This window comes from Xenopus laevis, chromosome 2S (genome assembly GCF_017654675.1).
Source record: "Xenopus laevis strain J_2021 chromosome 2S, Xenopus_laevis_v10.1, whole genome shotgun sequence".
Taxonomy (NCBI): domain Eukaryota; kingdom Metazoa; phylum Chordata; class Amphibia; order Anura; family Pipidae; genus Xenopus; species Xenopus laevis.
In genome coordinates this window covers 45,652,951-45,677,166 of record NC_054374.1, presented here as the reverse complement: position 1 = coordinate 45,677,166, position 24,216 = coordinate 45,652,951, and the positions used below count along the sequence as shown (strand labels likewise).

The window sequence follows — 24,216 nt, the reverse complement described above, 5'->3', positions numbered from 1 at the left end:
TGGTTACATCCATCTTTTGATATAAAAAGAGTGGCTAATTATACAAAGGGATTATTATATGTGGGCTGGTATTCAGTTTTATTACCGCCTCCTTTGCTTGGAAGAACAGGAAGTGAAACTGGTTTCATTTTCTTGTTTAGTGCAAAATCTAAAGCTGAAAAGTGACGTATACTGGCCAGTTTACTTTTTAATGTTGGAATGCTCAGAAATCAGTAAAAGTAACCAGAGTAAATAAGGTTTTGAAGAACCCTATGGGTTTATTAGAGCCAGAATACACAAAGATAATTAGCAATCTTGCTTTGTTGCTCTACTGCCAGACTATCAAGTGCTATATGCAACATAAAGCACTAAAAATATTGTGTTGAAGGAGCTTAACATTTACTTATGAAACTGCTTAAAAATTGGAATTTATATAAGTGGCTAAAAATGGGAAGTAAACAAATATGTGCATGCAACGTACCTTGGAAAACTAAGCAGCGTGGGTACATGACAAGTAAGGTGAAAAACTTTAGGGCACTTTTCACAACACAAGAGGTCTCCTCCATTTTGGCACACGGCACACCAATCTTCATTTGGGTCATCATCTTTGTTGGAGCCATCACCACCACCTCCCCTAGGCGACCGATGCAATGAACTCCGTACCAGGGATTTTCCGTTTACAAGGCTAACATGAGATGACTGCCCACAGCTTCGGCTTGTGCTGTTTGGTTCGGTCTTTACGTGATTTTCCAAAGCGGCCAGTGACTCCAGATCAGTTTCAAGGTGTACATTGGTGGTCAGTGGAGGTGTCAGACTGCTTTCCGGGCTGCTCAGCTATAGGAAAAACACCTATTTAGTGATGTGTATAAAAACAGACAAAATGGCATCTATATAATACTTCTAGAAACAGACAAATAAAAACAAAAACATAAAGAAACTTCACAACCAGACTTCTTTAAAGGGATAAGAATTTTTATTGTAATATGATGCCATTATGTAATTTAGCTTAACACAATTACTGGCATTTAAGCAAATGTTCCTTTTATGGACTTAATATCAAAGCTCTGTTAGCTTCTGTTTTAGGTTTCCCCATAAACATTGTGGAGGACACTGTAGGAGAAAAACAAGTCAGAGGGCCAGTGGATACTTGCACGGGTGGAAATTCCACAACAGAAATAACCGATAACCATGAATTTGAATAATTTAATATTCCCAAAAGACAAATACAAAGAAGAAAACAATTGAAAGCATAGTAGGCTTATAAGAGAGCAATAATATTGATATAAATAAATGCCAATTTAGTTACCATGCATGCACTTCTCCTGCCATCTTCAGCCTTCTCCTGCTTTACTGGTCCTGAGAAACTACACACATCCTCCTCTGTTCCAGGTTCTTGTTTAACTTTGACAGTGTCAGATTTAAAGCCAGAATTTCTTTCAGTTCTTGAACCACAACTGGAAAAGAAAAAAAAATTACACTCCAAGTAAAGGTATAGTGGTTCTGAAGATCTCTTGGTAAGCAAAAGTATATAGCCACAGTTTTAAGGAACAGTAACACCAAAAAAAATAAAAGTTTTTTTAAAGTAATGAAAATATAATGTACTGGTGTGCTGCACTGGTACATCTGGTGTGTTTCAGAAACACAACTATAGTTTAGATAAACAAGCTGCTGGGTAGCAATGAGTGCAGCCATTCAAAGCTGAAAAAAGCAGAAAAGGCACAGGACACAGCAGTTCACAAATAAGCTTTGTAGTGTACAATGGGATTCTTCAGAATGTATCTGTTTTCTACTGTGTATCCTGTGCTTGACTGGCTGCCCCCATGGCTACACAATAGCTTGTTTATCTGAACCAGGGGTCCCCAACCTTTTTTACCTGTGAGTAGTGATGGCCGAATTTGACCCGTTTCGTAAAAAATTTGCCACCAACAAAATGTCGGTGACGCCCATTAAAGACTATGGGCGACAAAATTTTATTTGATGCGCGTCTTTTTTTTTTTTTGACGCGTGACTCCATAAAAGTCTATGGGAGTCATTTCCGCTGCAAAACAAGGCAAAAGAATTCGCCCATCCCTACCTGTGAGCCACATTCAAATGTAAAAAGAGTTTGGGACCAACACAAGCATGAAAAATTCCCTTGGGTTGCCAAATAAATGCTGTGTTTGGCTATTTGGTAGCCCCTTTGTGGACTGACAACGTACAAGAGGCTCTACTTGGCACTATATTTAATTTTTATGCAAATAAAACTTGCTTCCAAGCCTGGAATTCAAAAATAAGCACCTGCTTTGAGGACACGGAAAGCAACATCCAAGGGGTTGGAGAGCAAGCTGAGGAAATCCCATCTCCCACCATCCATACTCAAAACCTTCTACAGAGGGACTATTGAGAGCATCCTGAGCAGCTGCATCACTGTCTGGGCTGGGAATTGCACTGTCATGGAGCGCAAGACCCTACAGAGGACAGTGAAGATAGCAGAGAAGATCATAAGTGTCTCTCTTTCTGCCATCACGGACATTTACACCACTCGCTGCATCTGTAAAGCCACCAGCATTGTGGCTGATCCAACACACCCCTCATACTCACTGTTCACACTCCTGCCATCTGGAAAAAGGTACCGAAGCATTAGGGCCCTCATTCCCAGACTGTGTAACAGTTTCTTCCCCCAAGCCATAAGGCTCCTGAATACTCAGGGACCGGACAGATCTCTCTCACACACACATACATTCCATCTGACCTTGCTATATACCACAACGTTACACAGCCACTGTACGCCATTGTATGGATGAATAGCCATTGGATACAGTTGTTCCCTATGAGCACATCTGCACTTTGTCATGTTCTTTATCATGTTCTTGCTACTGTCATGTCACAATGATACACCCATCATGTCTGACGTTTAGCATTATTTACTTAACATATTACATCTGCTGAGTGTGCACTGTCTTGTCCTGTCCCTGCACTGTGCTGACTTGTATTGCAGGAGTTGCATATTTTTGCACTTGTACTTTTTGTCTGTTGTCCGGACCATATATGTTGTGTTGCGTAGTACCATGGTTCTAGAGGAACGTTGTTTCGTTTTCCCGTGTACTGTACAAACGTATATGGATGAAATGACAATAAACTCACTCTTGACTCTTATGCCATTTATTGTAAAGGGGGATAGAAGCTTTTCACTTGAATACCTGAATAAGCTATATCTGTCAAAGCCATCCAAAAAAAAACAAAGGATTTAGCTGTTAAATGGGATGTTTATATGTTAGACCTGTTCTAAGTAGATTTCCAATCTGTATTCTTTATTCGGTATATATTTGTTTTCAGCCACTCTCCTATTTGAACTTCAACATTATTGTATGGTTGTTAGGATTGGAGATAATATAATTTGCTACAAAATTACCTAAGTGTTTCAGAGCAAAAAACATTTTAATCTTTCAACAACAGACTAAACTCCAAAATATAACTGCCTACAACATATAAAAAGTAAATTTTAAGATGAACTACCACATTAATTATCTGTCCAGGCATATTTGCTGATAAAATATTGAAGGACAACTTTGCAGAGCTATTGTTCTAGTGTCAAACTGACTTTGTAGGGGGAAGTACAATAATGCTTTAAAAGAAAAGGAAAGGCTAACAATAAAGCTTTAACGATTGCCAATAAAATGTACGTTTTCTTACCATTAGTTATAGATTTTAAAATATGTGTTATGCTGTTTTGCAAAGTGTACCTCTGCTGCATGGCACAAGCATGTGCAGTTTATTTACTGAGGAGCCTTGTGCATGCGCACAACATCCAGAATCTGCTGATATTTAATCAAATCTGTTCTTCCCTCTACACGTACAATGATTCCTGTGCCACTGGCTGCTGCACGTCACCAAAACATAATGGATGTATCTCCATGTTAACAGTAAGCAAGGTGTTTTCTTTCCTTCTGGCAAGCATTCAAGCAGATCTTTAGAACTCAGTAGTGAGGATGAGTATTCTAAGAATATGCAGTTTAAAAGGATCATTGGCACTTTTATCCATACAGTATGCGTTACCAGGAATTTCAACACCAATTCTTATAGGGCTTTAATTGCCTTTATACCTCCAGTAGCTCTTTCTATCCAGTACATTTTTTTTCCTTTTAGAGCAGACAACCTATTTTATTAGAGTGCTTATATAGTTCGAGACCTGCAGACTTCTTTAAACTCATTCAAACTAAGATCCACGGTTTTCTAAATGTATTTACATGGTACTTATTGTTCAGGTATTTTAAATATTTTATACAGATATATTGCTACATTACATATAAATATATATGAACACACACTACTCATACATTGCAGTTAACAAAGACACATTTCAATATAAATCACTCACCTTCCTCTACTGCCTGTACTTGATGTACTGGGCGGCCTCACTTGTGTGTGTGAATTGGACAAGCCTGAGAACAGGAACAGTACAGATTCTTAGCATCACCGTGTACATGGCAAGTGGGAACACATTTCAAGTGCATCTGTTAACAGAAAGTCAAATTTTTCTTCTAAAACCCTGTGCACCAATTACATCTTATGTTATCAATGGTGTAACAAGGCATTTAATAATAATCAAAAATTGTCCACTAGGTTTTTGGTTTAACCTGAAATAAAAATTGGAGAAAATAAAAACAAATTATGAATACCTGTAGATCCTGGAGACATTGCAGAAGGTGCAGGGGAGGGATTCATAGTGCTTGTTGGTTGTGGTAGCTGATGACCTATTGAAATATATCTACTCAACAAATTGTCTAAATTGCTAGATCCTGCATCTTCGAGCTGAAAAAGTGAAGATAAAAAGTATAACAAATTGATACTGCAATAAATAAAAGTACTGACCATACATCTACAAGCATGTTTTAGATATATGTATTATGGGAATAACATTTCCAGTGATAAGCTTTTTCAGTCAGTTGCAGGCTGAACAATAAATGCCCCAATGTAAATACTTTAAGCTATAACTATATGCATATAGCTCTGAAGGCTTTGTTCAAATACCGTGACTAGTTTTGTGTATAAAGATACACATCAAAAAAAAAAAAAACACCTTTCAGAACACAATTCACAGTGCATAACAATGTTTTTTAATAAGGTCTATTTCAGTTGCCATACTGACCTGGATTGGTGGGATGTCTGGAAGACAAGGAAGGTTTTCTGGGTTTGTTACAGATGGGATAAGTTCTATAGATGTAACGGATGGGCTTGTTGGTCCCCGATTTGCATTTGCCATGGTTGCAGTTGTAGGACTAGTTGGATTGATTGTGTTGTTGTGTACTGAAACAACTGGAAATGGTCCAGCATGCCCTGGGTTTGAATGCTGCTGGAGAAAGAAAAAAATAGAAAGTCCATGAGAAAAGTTTGAAAAAAAAAAAAAAAAAAAGATATACAACACACATGGTACTGAATAGTATTAAACATGAGTAAAACAGGGGGCGTGGCCTGATGGCGACCTAGCTGCACGCACTTTCGAGGAGCTCCGAACCTCTACTATCCTGTCTGCCCATTTGCAATCACCATCTGCACAAAATTCGTGGCACATAAGCGCCTATTACCTGCTGAACCCCGGGCGCACTGATGATGGCTAAGCATACGCGCACAAATAAATCTGAAGCAGCCGTGCGGCTTGAACAATATGCAGTGATTCCCCAAGATGGCGCCGATTCAGCATGCGCCCCGCAGCGGGCCCCGTCACCTCCTCCCTTGCCGCCTGAGCCTCCATTAGCAGATGCATCTGCACCTCCAGATCCCTCTCCTGCAGATCTAATGGCAGCTATTACGCAATGCCAAACGACGTTGGCTGCTACATTCACCTCCAAACTGGAGGAATTTACAGTTGATCTCTCCCTCATTAAGCAGGACATGCAGAATATGAGAGAGTGCACAGGGCGCTTGGAGGAGAGGGTGGAGGGGTTGGAAGACCGTACAGATCGGGTCCCAGGGGATATAGCACAGCTAAAGGATCTCCTGCAAACAGCCACTGATAGAATTGATGATCTGGAGAATAGGCAGAGACGGTCCAATGTAAGGATAATAGGCCTTCCTCAACGCGATGAGGGGCCCAATCCGGAGTTCTTTGCTGAGAAGCGGCTCAAAGACACGCTGGTACAGGAGCATTTCTCAACGCAATTTGTTGTGGAACGGGCACACAGGGTCCCTACAAGGCCCCTACCTCCGGGGGCACCTGAGTCTTCCTCCTTAAGAGTCTTCCTCCTTAAGCTCCTAAATTATCGGGATAGGGATGCAGCCCTTAGAGCGGCACGGAAGAAGGGAGACATATTGTTTGAGGGAGCCCGAGTGTCGCTCTATCCGGATTACTCCACGGTAGTCCAGAAAAAAAGGAGTTCCTATCAAGGAGTCAAACGCTGGCTTAGAGATTTGGGGCTCGAATACTCCATGATGTTCCCGGCCAAACTACAAATCCAAGAGGTAAACAAGTCACTTTTCTTTGATAAACCTGAGTTGGTGGCTGATTGGCTGGATCGCAGACCTGTTCCGCTGCAGAATCCGCAACCTTAATTCAGCTGATCTCCTGTTTGCCCATATGAGACATCCAATAGCTGATCATGGGCCGTGGACCGGTACAGTAGTGCCATATCTATGGCACTACACTGTGTCACATGGGCCACTATTTGGGGTCACAGGGCCCAGGCTGCAACGGCTTATTTGCCACTCAAGCTCATGATGTAACTGTAGCGACTGTTTTCTATTTTTTATTTTTTTGACCTACCCCTATACAGGATGTATGTTTGATTACTTTGAGTGAGCCACAGGCAGGCACCATGGAAGTCCCGTTTACATCCATGCAGTGAATTACTCTGATTACCTCAAATTTCTCTGTTATGCATGGTCGGAATATGTTTTCACTAGCTCCCCTATGGATACCTGATACTTTGACTTTGTGGGACTGTGTCTGAGTTACAAGGCTTGATTTCACCCGCCTACTTATGGGGTTCTCCAGACAACTCTGACCCCTCTAGCTTATATTATTGCACTCAATATGATGGTGTGAGCTTTGTTTTTTTTCTCATCTCTTTTTTTGGTTCGGAACTCTAAGTATCTAAGGATCTAATCCGGACCTCACTCTTGTTGGTTGAAACGTTCTGGGATTAATGTATCTTTAAATTGGGGGAGGATACTGGGAGGGTTTTTTTTTTTTGGGGAATGTATTTCTTTTACCTGATCTTTGCTCTTTTTCTTTTCTTAATCTTTGTCTCATGGGTCAATTTGAATCAGTGTGATGTTATTGTGGGGTCGGGCATTTGGGGCATCCCCGGGCTCGATGCCTGCAACACTCCGCCTGTAAATGGTACACGTCAGACATACGGTGGAGCCGTGGGGTTGCCCCGGATGGCCTGCCTCAAACAAATTGTATTGTTTTCTATATGGCTGCTGGCAACTTTAAAGTTCTTACATGGAATGTCAGAGGGCTAAATAACAAAGTTAAGAGATCAGTTATTTGAGATACGCTAAAAAAGTCTGGCGCAGACCTCATGCTCCTCCAAGAAACGCATTTAGTTGGGCAACGCACACGTGCCCTTAAACGCCACTGGGTGTCCGCTGCTTATACTTCGGAGAACTCTTCCCACTCTAGAGGGGTGGCGATTCTCGTCAGGAAATCCCTCAACTTCCAAGGCCTAACTTCTGACAGGTTTGGCAGATATCTAATACTTCATGCTCAGATTTTGGGAACGTCCTATCTTATAATTAATGTCTACCTTCCCCCCCCAGCGGACACACAACTGTTAAATGAAATAGCACTGAAGGTTGGTATGTTTGGGCACTTACCTACGATTTGGGCGGGGGACTTTAATATGGTCCTGAACCCTGACACAGATAGGCTTAAACCCAACCCCCACGACTCACTCTTTTGCCCAGTGGGCTGCAACTTTAGGATTAACCGATACTTGGCGGTGGAACAATCCGCAGTCCAACCAATTTACATGCTATTCGTCAGCTACGGCTGCTCTCTCACGTATAGATTTGTATCTAGTCACTAATGAGATATTTCAAGTAATGGAGGAAGTACTGATATTACCCAGAATATGTTCCGATCATGCTCCAATGAGCCTAAGGATTAGAACCAAAACCAATTGTGGTGGCACGCAGTAGCGACTATCTCCCAAATGGGTGCATCACCCTAAAATGGTTGAGGACATACCTCATGCATTGGCACTATACTGGGAGGCTAATGAGGGCACGGCGTCAGACTTGGTAGTCTGGGATGCGGGTAAAGCCTTTATTAGGGGAACTTATATTTCACTTATCAAATCAGTAAGACAACAGGTAGACTCGGAGGTGGCACAATCCCGTGCTAGGCTATTGGAGGCAGAGAAGGAGTTGGCGGAGACCCCCTCTGCTGAAAAGGCAACCCAAATGGCCGCAACCCAAAGGCAACTTGACTTACTATATGTGGATACATTTTCCCAGAAAGAGTTATATAGAAATGCTGCTTGGTTCGATAAAGGCGACAAAAATGGGAAGCTGTTTGCAATGCTGGCAAGAGGGGCTCTTTCACGTACTGTCATAAGAGGGGTGTATAATAGCGCTGGTGACCTAGTTACTGACCATCAAGAACTTGCTAATACATTTGGCCAATACTACCAATCCACGTTTGCTGCCCCCCGTCTGCACTCCCAACTGAACTTGCGGAGTATCTTAGTTCCATTGGATTCCCCCGGTTATCTGATGAACAAGGAGCTCAGCTTGATATGGATATCTCCCAAGATGAGATAGAAAAGGCCATAAAGGATCTTCCACCAAATAAAACTCCTGGCCCCGATGGTATTCCAGTTGAATGGTATAAGCAGCACAGTAACCTGCTTGTCCCCAAACTAAACACTTGGTTTAATGATATTACTCCAAACACAGCACTGCCGGACTCCTGCTACCAGGCGTATATAACGTTAATCCCTACACCTGGTAAAGCACCTGACCAATGTGACTCATACCGCCCTATTTCATTACTAAATTGTGATCTTAAAATATTTGCCAAGATTTTAGCTAACCGGCTCAAGGGCATTATTGAAGAGCTTGTCCACCAGGATCAAACTGGTTTCATGCCCAATAAGTCAACTAACATTAACTTGAGACGTCTCTATACTAATCCTTCACTTCAACATGACAATAGAGGGCAGAGAGTTGTGGTGTCACTTGATACGGCTAAAGCCTTTGACACTGTAGATTAGTCTTACTTATGGGAGGTACTGGCTTGCTATAACATAGGTCCGAGGTTTAGAACTTGGATTCGCGCCTTGTATGCACGTCCTCAGGCGAGAGTTCTGGTAAATGGAATACTGTCTAGTGTGGTGCACTTGGAAAGGGGAACACGTCAGGGCTGCCCCCTTTCGCCACTATTGTTTGCTCTCGCCATAGAGCCCCTAGCAATACAAATCAGAGCTAACCTGCAGGTTGAGGGGCTTATGTTGGGAGCGGTGACAGAAAAATTGTCTCTATATGCAGATGACATGTTAATTTACCTGGCGAACCCCAATCAAGCTCTTACAGCCCTCCTGCAAACGGTAGCCACCTTTGGTGAATTTTCAGGACTTAAAGTCAACGAATGCAAATCGGTTATGTTTCCCATAGATCCACTTCCAGTGAATTGCCCCATGAGAATTGGGAACTTGCAAGTAGTCGATACTTTCAAATATCTTGGGATAGAGATACACAGGGACTTGCAGCAATATGCTGCCCTCAACCTAGACCCTATAGTGAAGGCCCTTTCTGCCAAACTTACTACATGGCAAGAGCCCCCGCTCTCACTGCCTGGTAGGGTGAATATCTTTAAGATGGTTAGCCTGCCAAAATTCCTTTACGCCTTCCAGAACTCTCCTATAACCCCACGAGCAGGTTGGTTTAAGCGGGTAGATAGACTGCTCAGAAACTTCCTATGGGCGGGGGGTCATCCACGCATTGCATTCAAGACACTTTATGCCCCCATAACAGGAGGTGGTTTAGCCCTGCCAGACCTCAAACTGTACTTTCTGGCGAGCCAATTGGTCTTCGCACATTGGTGGCTAAACCCGAAACTGGATAACCAAGCTGTGGTTTTGGAGGCAGCAGCAGTAGGCTCCTTTGAAGGTCTGGCTAGGTCACTATACAGGGGTCCATCCCCGTACTATGACACTACTTTGCCTATGTTAACTGTGGCCCGTGCATTCCAAAAAGCGCTGCAGCTGGTATGGACTGACCCTTTAACCTGGTCCATCTGGACCCCCCTATGGGGCAACAGTAATCTACCCCAATTTCAACTTGTTCCAGATGTTAGTTGTTGGGCCAATCATGGTATTAGGGTGCTAGGGGATATTGTGGTGGGGGGAGAACTTAAACTGTTCCCAACTCTAAAACAGGAGTACAATCTCCCTTCCAATATGATTTTCCGATACCTACAACTTAAGCATGCATTCTTATCACAATTCCCTACTAGGCCACTACTGACTGCAGAAACAACACTAGAGAAATACCTACTCAAAGCAGGGTTGCGGAAACCACTCTCAATGTGCTACACTCTTCTATTGAATGCGGGCACTAACCCTTTGGATAAAATCAGACAAAAGTGGGAAAGAGACTTTCCTGAATTGGATGAGGAAATGTGGAGGGATGTATTGAAACAAGTGCCAGAAATAACAATTTCAATGAGGGATAGGTTTATTCAAATAAAGTTTTTGAATAGAGTGTACTATACCCCATATAGACTGGCTAAGATGTTCCCTAATGCATTAGATGTTTGTCCCAAATGCAGAAACGCAACAGGAACGTATCTTCATGTCTTCTGGGAATGCCCAGAAATCCAGCGGTTCTGGGGAAGATCTTGATCTTCCGGGCATTTGTTCCCCTCTTACGTGTCTACTGGGTATCGTAACAGATTGTACTATGAGTAAATGCCAAAGACTGTGCTATTTACAATTACTATATTATGCCAAAAAAGCGATCTTGCTACAGTGGAAGTCGATGTCCGCTCCCCCCTTTGACCTCTGGAAGCATTTAATTAATGACTCTCTTACAAAGCAAAAGTTAATCTATATCACGAGAGGATGCCCTAGGAAGTTTTGATGCGATCTGGGGAACTTGGGTATTAGCCCAGGCATAAAAGTGTAATGTAAATGTAATTGTATGGAATGATGTACTCTGTAACAATGTTCACTCCCAGCGACCCCCTGAGACTCCTCTTCTCTCTCTCTTTTTTTCCTTGTTATAATTACAAATAAATAAAATCTTTAAAAAAAAAAAAAACATGAGTAAAACGTCCTATTCCTGAGTGGGGTCAGGATAATCTCCCCACCTGCCTATACAGTGGTAACCCTGGTTTGTGAGTATTAACTTGTTTACTCTACCATTACTCCTTGTAAAAACATATTACACTATTGGGGCTCTTGGTGTTCCTTTTTGTCTCCAAAACATATTTATTGTTTGTATAGTTAAGGGAGTGGAATGTCCAGAAACAGTTAACTGAAATGACCAAACAAGTATTTCTTTTAACCACAATACTTTTATGAATAATTTAATTACACTAACATTACACAACATTGCTTAGAATAACATTTCATTTTGTATGCAAAAAAAAAAAAAAATGTTTTTAGGTGGACATCTCCTTTAAATGGAATAAAATTAACTAGGCAAATCTGTTTGTTTTTTTTTCATTAAAGGGGACCTGTCACTCAGACATAAAAACGGTATAATAAAAGTCCTTTTTAGATTAAACAGGGAACCCAACTTCTTTATTTTTCTATAATATTTTAAAATCTCAACTGTCACTCATATATTGCTTTAAGTGCCTCTATTTCCAAGGTCCAGCAATTACTTCCACTTTCCATTCTGTACTTCCTAGATGTCGCTGCCTGACTTGTATTAACCTTCCCTTCTCACTGTCCATGACTGTGTTGCCAGTGAATGGGAATCAGATCCTCCTTTCTGGCACATACACACAAGAGTCTGGGATGATGCAAAATTTTCTGATAAGTTTCCACGAAAATTGTGCCTGCCTGCTTTGAATATGGATTCCAAAAGAATAAAGGAAAACAATATTTGAATTCTTATACAGTGGGAGTTTATTTTGCTGGATTAACAGTAGCATATGATTTGTAATTATTTCTTAGGGCAACAGGTCTCCTATAAATTAGGTGAAATGCATTCTGAGGAGAATAAAACAAACACCGACATTACACTTTAAGAGGATGTGAGGCAGTTTGCAGTCATAAGGAAGGAAAAAAAATCACTCTGATCTGGTTTAGCTCAAAACTATAAGGGTGTTACAGTGGCCTCAGCAAAGGGACACACTGAATAACTTGCACTTAGGCAATAACCTGACAACCAATCAAAACTATAAGGGTGTTACAGTGGTCTCAGCAAAGGGACACACTGAATAAATTGCACTTAGGCAATAACCTGACAACCAATCAAATGTTTGCTTTCATTGCTTCTACCTGTAGCTGACTGAAGAAAACTAATCAGTGATTGATTTTTATGGGTTACGGCCCAGTTTAATTTTTTAAACATTTTTGAAACATGTCGGGGGCTTGTCCCTTTCTGGGGACTCAGGTAGGATGCTTTGATCCCTGCCCGTCTCTCCATGAAGGTTTTGGTGATCAAAAGCCAGAATTGCACAAGTCATATCACTCAGCTGTTATAAAAAAGGCAGACAAGTGCACAGTCACAAATAAATATAGCACCAAGATAAACTCTAGGTCCTTTATATGAAAAGCTGCAACTTTTAAAGAGAATGAACAAGTTTTTCCTTTATTATGCTTGCTCCTAACCTCCTAACTTAAAACAAAGCACAATACACTTGTATTTATGGATGAATTTTCTAATAAAGAAAATACTGAACAGTCATTTAATTTGTGCAAGCTGGCATATCCCTACACGGCAAAAGGTGATCTGCTTGTAAATGATAAGATTCTCATTGCATTTTTGGTATAATATTTGGAATTATTGTCCAGTGTATAGGATACAATCATTTTCTAAACCTCAGATTATCATTAAAAATATAATGGAATTAAAACTTTAAATAAAAAAATTTATATTTTTTTACATTGTGTCCTAAATATATTAGAGGCTTCCAGAACAAGTGGAATTTAACTCCAAGAAGGTTTTGGAGGAGAAAAAGAATGACTGTTGACTCACTACCGAGAAACTATTTTGTTTGGGATTGCTCTAGTATCTACAGGTTTTATATAATATTTATAAAAAATAATAAACTGTTCCATTACATCTCTTACTTCGTTTAAAGGGATCCTGTCATCGGAAAACATGTTTTTTTTCAAAATGCACCAGTTAATAGTGCTACTCCAGCAGACTTCTCCATTTCTCAAAAGAGCAAACAGATTTTTTTATATTCAATTTTGAAATCTGACATGGGGCCAGACATTTTGTCAATTTCCCAGCTGCCCCTGGTCATGTGACTTGTGCCTGCACTTTAGGAGAGAAATGCTTTCTGGCAGGCTGCTGTTTTTCCTTCTCAATGTAACTGAAGGAGTCTCAGTGGGACATGGGTTTTTACTATTGAGTGCTGTTCTTAGATCTACCAGGCAGCTGTTATCTTGTGTTAGGGAGCTGTTATCTGGTTACCTTCCCATTGTTCTTTTGTTTGACTGCTGCTTGCAGTAAAGAGTGATTGAAGTTTATCAGAGCACAAGTCCCATGACTTGGGGCAGCTGGGAAATTGACAATATGTCTAACCCCATGTCAGATTTCAAAATTGAATATAAAAAAATCTGTTTGCTCTTTTGAGAAATGGATTTCAGTGCAGAATTCTGCTGGAGCAGCACTATTAACTGACTCATTTTGAAAAAATTTTTTTTACCCATGACTGTATCCCTTTAAGAAAAAGGTTAGATATTGTCCTTGATGTTAATTCATGCATAATTTTAGCCATGACAATATATGTGCACCAAACAAGTCAATTACCCATTTTCCTATTTACACACTACTGTGAGCCAGGTGATATGTACTGACTGGCTGCACTTCATGCTTTTGAGTATTGTCTAAAATGAAAGTCTGTTTCTGCATGGGTATTTAAAACACAATGGAACGGAGACAGTGCAGAGTAAATAATATTTACTTGTCTTTGGAGATGAGGCTGCATCATTGAGTATTGCGGTCCATTATGACGAGGGATACCAGGCATCCTGGAAGCATTCTGGGCTGCATTTTGTGCCATTCTCATTTGATGCGCTTGAAATGGGCCACAGTTCATATTAGTCCTTGGCATGTTCTGCATGCTTATTAACCGTGGAGGCTGCAATTACCAAAAAAATGTTTATTACCTTTAAAACAAATAAAATAATTGGTGTCTTAAACAGAAGAGCAGTAGAATGTTTTAACCAGTGATCCCCAAACAGTGGCTCACAAGTAACATGTTGCTCAGAACAAATCGGATTTTGCTCCCAGTGACATCAAAGCTGGTGCTTATTTCTGATTTCATTGCTTGGAAACAAATTTTGCTTGCATAAAAACCAGGTGTATTACCAAACAGAGACTACTATAGGCCACCGAATATCCAATCAAAGCCCTTATCCCAGGAACTTTTTTCATGCACGTGTTGTTCCCCAACTATTTTTAAATTTGAATATGGCTCATGTAAAAAAAAAAAAAAAAAGGGATGGGGACCCCTGGTTTTAACAATATCACAGAATTAGCTTGTTGGGTTATCAGTATAGAATTGATATTCGGTCAGCCTAATTGAATACATGCATTTAGCTAACTGCTATAAAAGTCAATAGCATTTCCAGGCACTGTCCAGGTAAATAATAACCTAGGCAGGAACCACTTAACATGCTCTCCGTTTTTCTGAACAGCAATCCCCTGGAATCTCAAAGGTGACCGTAGCTCAGAAAAACTGACTGCACCATTTCCAAGCAAAGTTTGCCTGACATAGTATCAGAAAAATAACTAAAGCAAAAAAGCAACTGCAAATTTAAAGGGCACCTATCACAGCCAAAATGAAACACATATCAATCTGACCAGTACAAGCTAAACACGTTTAATCAAACTACATATATAGTTTTTTGACAAAACTGCAGGTTTTAAAAAAATCTCTTACTTTGTCAAATGGGTTCTTTCACTGAGGGAGTCCATACTGAGACTATAATATGCAAATTTCAGGAGCATGCTCAGATTGTAGCACAACCTTGAGTATTCAACCCAGAATGCCTTGTTTTAGTAAACTCCTCCACTAGAAGTATCACGAGATTTCTCTATCTTGTCCCCTGCTGGTGATGTCATTATGCAAATGAAGGGCACACTAACTGGCAGCACTACTGAACAGCAGCTAACACAGAGATTTGGCTGATTTGAAAATAGCTTAGTAGGGTTGATAAGCAACCAATGAATTTCAACTGAGCATGTGCAAGATTTCAGAGCTACAGTTGGCTGGGAAGATATAGGTAGGAGGAGCCAGCGAAATCCAAGATGCTTGCCTCAGCTAGAACTGCAGTGGAGATAGGGGAGATCTTGCAGAAGGTATAGTGAGCTGATGATTTACATTATACAAACTGTTTTAAAAATCTGATTTCTTGAACTTTCACATAGTGTATTTACTTAGTAAATGATTTTAGTGATGATTGGTGCCCTTTAATGTAAAGTAAAATAAAAGAAGAAAGAAAATACCACTTGCACAACTGTCTGAATGTAATGTACACACAAAAAATATTACAAGTCATCAACAAGTTCTGAACATACAAAGGCGGAGTGCTTTTATAAAGATCATAGGAAGCCAAAGTGACTACTACTATCATTATACTTTACAATAAGGGGGATAACTATTTTTGTTATAATATACTATCTCACCAAGCCATTTGAAATTACATAACTTAAACATTGTGGTTAAGTACTGGTTAGTAATCAAGGGTTTTTAGCGAGGGCCACTGGCTGCTTTTACCATCAGCTTTAACTGATGCTATTAGGTAATTGTGCATAAACCCAAATAAGCTACATAACTCCATATTGGCAGCAAAATAAATCTGGATTAAAATCGATTTTAGTTTATTTAAAGGAAAACTATAAAACAAAATGAATACTTAAGCAACAGATAGCTTATATCAAATTAAGCTGCATATTAAAGAATCTTACCAAACTGGAATATATATTTTAGTAACTATATTGCTCCTTTACATATCTTGCCTTGACCCACAATTTCGTGATGGTCTCTGTGCTGCCTCAGAGAATACCTGACCAGAAATTCTGCAGTTCTAATTGTAAAAGGAAGAAGATCAGAAGCAAAAGACAGAACTCGGTCTGTTAACTGGCTCATGTGACCTAACATGTATGATTTGTTTGTGTGCACTGTGAATCCTATCATCCAAGGGGGAACCCCTTATTATTTAAAACGACAATTTTCTATTTATGATTACCCAATGGCACATGTTACTAAAAAGTATGTCATTATGTAAATGGTTTATTTACATGTAACAGGGTTTTACATATGAGCTGTTTTATGAAACATATTTTTGAAAAAACCTACAGTGTTTAGGGATATAGTTTTTCTTTAATGTGTGGGGGAGTTTTTTTGCAATAGACTTAAGGTATGGTGACTCAAATTCCAGGAAAAATCCAGGTGCCAAGAATTCTTAATAATGAAACATTTTGAACAATCCAAGACAAGAACACTAATGCAAACAAAGTAAGCAATTCAATTCAAGTTTAAGTGCTAATGTTAAGACACAAGAAGCATGCACCTGGCCCAGGGAGCGAAAAATCTATGCGCACAGATAGACAATAATAGGAGAATAATAATTGCTGCAATTTACAGCCGTCAGCGCTTTGCATCAAAAATCAGATGTTATGTCAGTGCTCCAAGAAGTAGTCTTTTAATTTTGTCATGAAGAGGTTAGGATTCTCTACAGAGCAATTCAGTAATGGATTTCCAGAGAAAATGATAAAGAGAGAAAGGTTTAAAGCTAGGTAGTGGAAGTGGGGCGTGTGACTGGGAGGGAGCACAGAAAGTAAAGGTTTTAGCACACGGGCAGATTCGGGGAGATTTAGTCACCTGGTGACTAATCGCCTCTTCTTCAGGGCGACAATCTCCCCAAACTGCCTGCCCACTGCCTTCCTTCTGCTAAAATAAAAAATCACCTGCAGCAATGCACTCGCGGCGGTTCGATTTCCTAAGTTGCCCGAAGGCGACTAAATCTTCCCAAATCTGCCCGTGTGCTAAAACCCTAATAGAGGAGGTGGCCTCCAATGTATGGGCAAAAGTGAACAGACATGGTGAAGTGTAGAGGAATAAAAGACTTTAGCCATGAGAATAATTTTATTTATTCTTTGCTTAATGGGTAGCCATGATAAATGTGGTCACATTTTGAACATAACACCCTATACTACAAATATGTGTAATTATTTATGGACATATACATTATCATTCTGGCCAAATGGCTGCCATTCTTAGTGGCTGACTTGCCTGCTGATGCATCACTTGAGGCACAGATGGTCTCTGGTGCTGGCCAGGTGGCTGGGCCATCCTCATTTGAAGTTGCTGTTTATGAGCATACACCTGCTGTTGCATATGCTGAAGCCGGAGCTGAGCTAAATTTATTTGTGCAGGTGGTTTGTTGACATGGTTCGTTCCTTGGGGAACTTGGCCAACCACTACATTAGGAGTAAAACCAGTGGTTGGCTTATTTTCAATAACAAGATTACCTGGGAAGAAAAAAGCAAGGCAACTCTTACAATAAGGCTTAGCTAGAGTTATCAGAATCCCTTTAATTTTCGTTTGCAATGGTCTCCAAGCTTGCAAGCCCCCATTAACATGTCATGATTTTTTGTTCAAATTCCAAAACTAAATTTTTACATTTTAAAACATAGGGGCACAATGGTATACAGGCCTATTATCTGTTTATAGGCACAAGAGCCATTTTAAGGCCCACAGCCAAATTTATGCCCATTAGAGGGCCTCCAGTGCTGTTCAATATTGTACCCAGCCAGAGGAGAAGACAACCAGACTCTACAAATTGTCTTATCCAGCATACAGGAAAAACAAGTCACTACATAGACGGGAAAGTGCCAGTGAAGGGACTTGTTTTTCTGAGTGCTTGAGTGAATTGTGGACTCCCAAGCTATTTCTAAGTTCTTTTTAGATTCATGTTCTGTTGTCTCATACTGTATAATATAATGAATGAATTCAACTTATTAGGGAGTCACCCAACATCTTTTTGGAACATGAAATATACTATGAGTTAGTCCTTACTATGAAAAGAATTGGTACTATATTACCAGCTAGAAACAGAATGTTTAGCTACTTAGTAAGGAAAGATTATACCCATCAATGCTATAGCTTATCCATGCAGAAGAGCTATTTAAACTACTTAATGAATGTATATTATTTAAATAATCTTTGAGGGTGAGAGAGGAATGTTTTTATATACAAAGCTCATTATTAAGATTTTAACCCTGATTACAGGGAGTGTAGAAGGTCCAATAACACAACAATGTGTCAGTTTGTTCTTGTTTAAAGGGTGTATACAACATGTGTGCCATGTCCATATTATACCAGTGTATGCTATGCATTTTTATATCTATTTGTACAATCTAGCATCAACACCATTTTTATCATTTACTATCATTACATAATTCAATTGTCTGATATTGCAGCTTGACCATTGCTTTACATATTGCTATATGAATCCTATAGATGTTATTTACAACTACTGAGAAGCCTGACTAATTGAGGTCTGTTTACATTCCAAATATGAAATGAAGCATTTTACAGTGGATAGTACTGACATTTTACTACATCACAATACGTACATACTAGCACTGCAACAAATAAAAAGTGAAGTGATTTTTTTCCCCTTCTTCAAAAAGGAAGCTGAATTGGGGAAAAACCTTTGTGTTTTTCCTCTTTTAGTGTTCTGCAACTTTAGTTTTACTTCCTCTATTTAAGTTTCCCCTTTTTTTTTTTATTAACTACACAGCGAAGGCCCAGAGAAGAATGGAACCTGAATAAGCATTGGTTTAAGGAAACATGAATAAACAAGTACATAAGAGGAAGCACAACAGAACATTAACACATCTGCATTATGCTGAAATTCTGTAAATCCAGTTAACTCAAGGTAACCTAAAAAGCTCAATAGCAAATCTTGTGCTAAAGTACTTATGTAATGCCATGTCAAATAGTGTAACAATCGTGTGACAACAAATCTTAAAGGGATCCTGTCATCGGAAAACATATTTTTTTCAAAACGCATCAGTTAATAGTGCTACTCCAGCAGAATTCTGCACTGAAATCCATTTCTCAAAAGAGCAAACAGATTTTTTTATATTTAATTTTGAAATCTAACATGGGGCTAGACATTTTGTCAATTTCCCAGCTGCCCCAGGTCATGTGACTTGTGCCTGCACTTTAGGGGAGAAATGCTTTCTGGCATGCTGCTGTTTTTCCTTCTCAATATAACTGAATGTGTCTCAGTGAGACATGGGTTTTTACTATTGAGTGTTGTTCTTAGATCTACCAGCCAGCTGTTATCTTGTGTTAGGGAGCTGCTATCTGATTACCTTCCCATTGTTCTTTTGTTTGGCTGCTGGGGGGGGGGGGGGGGGGTGATATCACTCCAACTTGCAGTACAGCAGTAAAGAGTGATTGAAGTTTATCAGAGCACAAGTCATATGACTTGGGGCAGCTGTGAAATTGACAATATGTCTAGCCCCATGTCAGATTTCAAAATTGAATATAAAAAAATCTGTTTGCTCTTTTGAGAAATGGATTTCAGTGCAGAATTCTGCTGGAGTAGAATTCTGCGCTATTAACTGATGTGTTTTGAAAATTTTTTTCCCATGACAATATCCCTTTAACCAATCTTTGGACTAACCTACTTTCTATGAGACCAGGGTATTACAGCAAAGTTAAATGGACACTATGCACCCTTTCAACACAACTTAGAGGGAACATTGTCTGCACTATGGCAGTTATCAATCATATTTGACCAAATACTCGAGAGTCTAAATTATTTCAAAAATACATGGAAACTATTCAACAAATAAGATACCATTTCAAAGCAGATCTTTTCCTAAACAAATAATAAATAAAATATTACCTAAATTTACAACATTCTTTGCCCAAAAAGTTGGGTCACAATGAAATCTTACTGCCCCATTGGCTGCTGGGACGGGGTCACAACGTGCCTTTAAGATATGACGCAACTGGAAAGTGATCTGAAAAGAAACATTCAAGAACTGATTTTAAACACACAAAACATAGCTACAGTTAGGTCCATAAATCTTTGGACAGAGACAACTTTTTTCTAATTTTGGTTCGGGACATTACCACAATGAATTTTAAATGAAACAACTCAGATGCAGTTGAACTGCAGATTTTCAGCTTTAATTCAATGGGTTGAACAAAAAGATTGCATAAAAATGTGAGGAACTAAAGCCTATTTTTAACACAATCACTTCTTTTCAGGGGCTCAAAAGTAATAGGACAAATTAAAAAACTGAAAATATAATGTTCATTTCTAATAATTTGCTGGCAATGACAGCCCGAAGTCTTGAACTCATGGACATCACCAGATTCTGGGTTTCCTCCTTTTTAATGCTCTGCCAGGCCATTACTGCAGAAGCTTTCAGTTGCTGTTTGTTTGTGAGCCTTTCTGTCTGAAGTTTAGTCTTCAACAAGTAAAATGCATGCTCAATAGGGTTCAGATCAGGTGACTGACTTGGCCATTCAAGAATATTCCACTTCTTTGCTTTAATAAAATCCTGGGTTGCTTTGGCTGTATGGTCATTGTCCATCTGTATTATGAAACACCTCCCAATCAATTTGACTGCATTTAGCTGGATTTGAGCAGACACCTCAGAATTCATTTGGCTGCTTCTGTCCTGTGTCACATCATGGATAAACACACTGTCTCCGCCGTTTTACAGATGATCTGGTATGTTTTGGATCATGAGCTGTTCCACGCCTTCTCCATACTTTTTTCTTGCCATCATTCTGGTAGAGATTGATCTTGGTTCATCTGTCCAAAGAATGTTTTTTAGCAAAGTCCAATCTAGCCTTTCTATTCTTAAAGGAGAATTCAACCTGCCCCTAATTTTTTTTACTCACCCCTCCGTGCTGATTCTGGCCTTGGAGTTCATGGCAGCCATCTTCTTCTTCTCTGCTAATCTTCGTGTCTTGACGGCATTTTGGACACATGCGCAGTCGAACAACTGCGCATGCGCCAAAAGTCACGAAAATTTTTGTGACTTTCGGCGCATGTGCAGTGGTCCGGTACCGGAAATTTACTCCAACTGTGCATGCTCCAAAACTTCCAAGAAAGACAGAAGAAAGAAGATGGCTGCGGTGAACTGCGAGTCCAGAATCTGAACGGAGGGGTGAGTTAAAAGTTAGGGGCATTTTCCCGGGGGGGGGGGGGTAATTACAGGTTGAATTCTCCTTTAAAGGCTTATGAGTGGCTTGCACCTTGCAGTGCACCCTCTGTATTTACTTTCAAGCAGTCTTCTCTTTATGGTAGACTTGGATATCAATAATGCTGTTCACTTGTTTGGCTGTTTTGAAGGGATTTTTCTTCACCATGAAAATAATTCTGTGATCATCCACCACTGTTGTCTTCCGTGGATGTCCAGGTCTTTTTGCGTTGCTGAGTTCACCCAGTGCTTTCTTTCTTTCTCAGGATGTACCAAATTGTAGATTTTGCAACTGCTAATATTGCAACAATTTCTCCGATGGTTTTTTTTCTGTTTTTGCAGTTTAAGGATTGTTTGTTTCACCTGCATGGAGAGCTCCTTTGACCGCATGTTGTCTGTTCACAGCAAAATCTTCCACATACAACCACCCCCCCTTAAATCAACTCCAAGGCTTTTATCTGCTTCATTGATAATGACATAACAAGGGAATTGCCCACACCTGCCCATGAAATAGCCTTTGAGTCAATTGTCCAATTACTTTTGAGCCCCTGAAATGAAGTGATTGTGTTAAAAAAGGCTTAACTAAACTAAACTAAAGTTCCTCACATTTTTATGCAATCCTTTTGTTCAACCCACTGAATTAAATCTGAAAGTCTGCAGTTCAACTGCATCTGAGTTGTTATTTAAAATTCATTGTGGTAATGAACAGAACCAAAGATTTATGGACCTAACTGTATATAATAATATAAACTCCAAAATACAGGAATGGCATCTCCAACATAGTCCATTATAACCAAACAATTCCTATTTCTCAATGATTTAATGACTTATTTTTATGTTTATATTTTATTAGCTGTAAGGTAAACTGTATTTCACATGGGCCTGGTATAAGAAAAGTAGGGATGCACCGAATCCATGATTCAATTCGGGATTGGGCCAGGATTGTGCCTTTTTCAGGAAGATTCGGATTCGGCCGAATCCTTCTGCCAGGCCGAACCAACTCCAAATTTACATATGAAAATTAGGGGCGGGAGGGAACTTGTGTAACTTTTTGTAACAAAACAAGGAAGTAAAAAATATTTTCCCCTTCCCACCCCTAATTTGCATATGCAAATTAGGATTCGGTTCTCGCCCAAATCTTTCGTGAAGGACTCCGGGGTTCTGCCGAATCCAAAATAGTGAATTCGGTGCATCCATAAAGTAATGGAAGGGATGGCACAGTGGATCACTGTGAAAGTGATAGGGAATTTTTAAAAATGCAGCTTTACATTCTTGTTTGGAGAAATACATAAATTACTGGGAAGGCACTGAATAAATTACTCCGTTCAGCTGAAAAACACACACTAAACAAAAGACCTATAAAATAACATATTTTGGTTACAGAAAGGTTCAGTTCAAAACAGCAAAAAGAATAGTCATTTGGCTGAAGGGGGACGACGACATACCAAGCGTTTGCTGTACAGTAAGGCGGTGCTGCTGCCACTTGCAATTGCCCAGTTCGTGAAGGTCATGACATGTTTTATTTGCCGTGAGAGACCAGTGATATCATTTTGCTGCTGTACAAGTTTAATTTGTCGTTCCTTTGTAACACTCTGAAGAATTAAAAAAAAGAAAATTAGTCTCATTCTACATTGCCTGTACAGTACACAAACAAACACGTTGTCTGTAAGGCATGTGAGGTCAATAGCTGCAAGGAATATTATGCACTATGGATGCAGATATGGGTGAAATGTAAAATACTTGGCTGCTGACAACCCTAACAGAAGCAACAGAAGCATTAGGGGGAAAAAGACTTTATTCATTCTACAATTTGTTTTGGGAATGCAAAGAATCCAGGGCTTCCTTCAGGATTAAGAGAAATATAAGCACTTTTGCAAAGATTTGGATTTGTTTGAATGAACTGAATCAAATCTACTGTAGATTTTAAAATGCACTGACACCCAAACTGCTCCCCTTGGGGACTTTGCTGCCATCACCTTTCTCTAAAGTGTGCCAAACAACAAAATAGGCTAAAAGAACCAGTGTTACAGTTATCACTACAGGAATGGCAAAAGACTACAGTTGGGTTTTTATTTGAACTAACAAGTTAAATCCTGAACAAATGCATTGACTAGATTGTGTGACACAACAGGAAGTTTGTTTTCTTTCAAAAGAATGCAATGACAGTTTTAATAACTAAAGGTGGCCAAACATGTGGATCGTCGGGTATAAAGAAGGATAAATCATTAGCATGAAGACAGCTAACTTACAAATATGATTTATCTTGGGAAACATAGGTTGTTAGACTGGCCATGAATGTAAAGTCAGAAATCAGAAAGGAACATCCTTTGCTACTATAAGATCGAGTATACAAAAATAATTTTTTTGTGCCAAAATATAAGTAGTACAAGGATGTCTGGTCTGACTGTTCCTTGGACAAGCAAGTCATGAAAACTTAGACTATATCTTTACAAGTATGGCTACAGCAGAACACAAACATGATAAGATGTGTTTTTAAATCTGCTGAACAAATACAGCTATTCAGTCAGTTTAATATTGCACTGCAAAAGAACCCCTAGCAATTCCAGTGAATTGTTACTTTATAAACAGTGTTTGTGGAAATAAAACAGAATAACTACAATTAGACTTTAGCTAGACTTCTACAGGCAAGGGATTTGTTATCTGTTATCTGAAACTTCTAATTTAAAAGCTCCAAATTACAGAAAGACCATCTCCCACAGATTCAATTTTAATGAAATAATTTCATTTTTTTATATTTTATATACTTTTTCTCTGTAATAAAACAGTACCTTGCACTTGGTTCCAAACCAAGATATAATTTCAACCTTATTGGAGACAGAAAAATCCCATTTGGTTTAATTTATTTTACCGTAAATTAATTTTTCG

The 24,216-nt window shown here is 39.5% G+C and overlaps 1 protein-coding gene across 5 annotated transcripts in view; it reads right to left on the bottom strand.

The window, feature by feature from the left end:
* The window catches only part of trim33.S (tripartite motif containing 33 S homeolog), a 90,997-nt gene that overhangs the window by 20,287 nt on the left and 46,494 nt on the right, over positions 1-24,216 (bottom strand). For 2 of the 5 annotated variants that reach the window (XM_041583228.1, XM_041583225.1), the window contains exons 7-15: positions 22,776-22,922; positions 20,019-20,136; positions 17,387-17,625; positions 14,051-14,227; positions 5,108-5,308; positions 4,638-4,770; positions 4,337-4,400; positions 1,286-1,433; positions 461-813 (exon numbers count right to left, since the gene is read on the bottom strand). In XM_041583228.1, the coding sequence (XP_041439162.1) occupies positions 461-813; positions 1,286-1,433; positions 4,337-4,400; positions 4,638-4,770; positions 5,108-5,308; positions 14,051-14,227; positions 17,387-17,625; positions 20,019-20,136; positions 22,776-22,922 (1,580 nt within the window). 5 annotated transcript variants of the gene reach the window in all.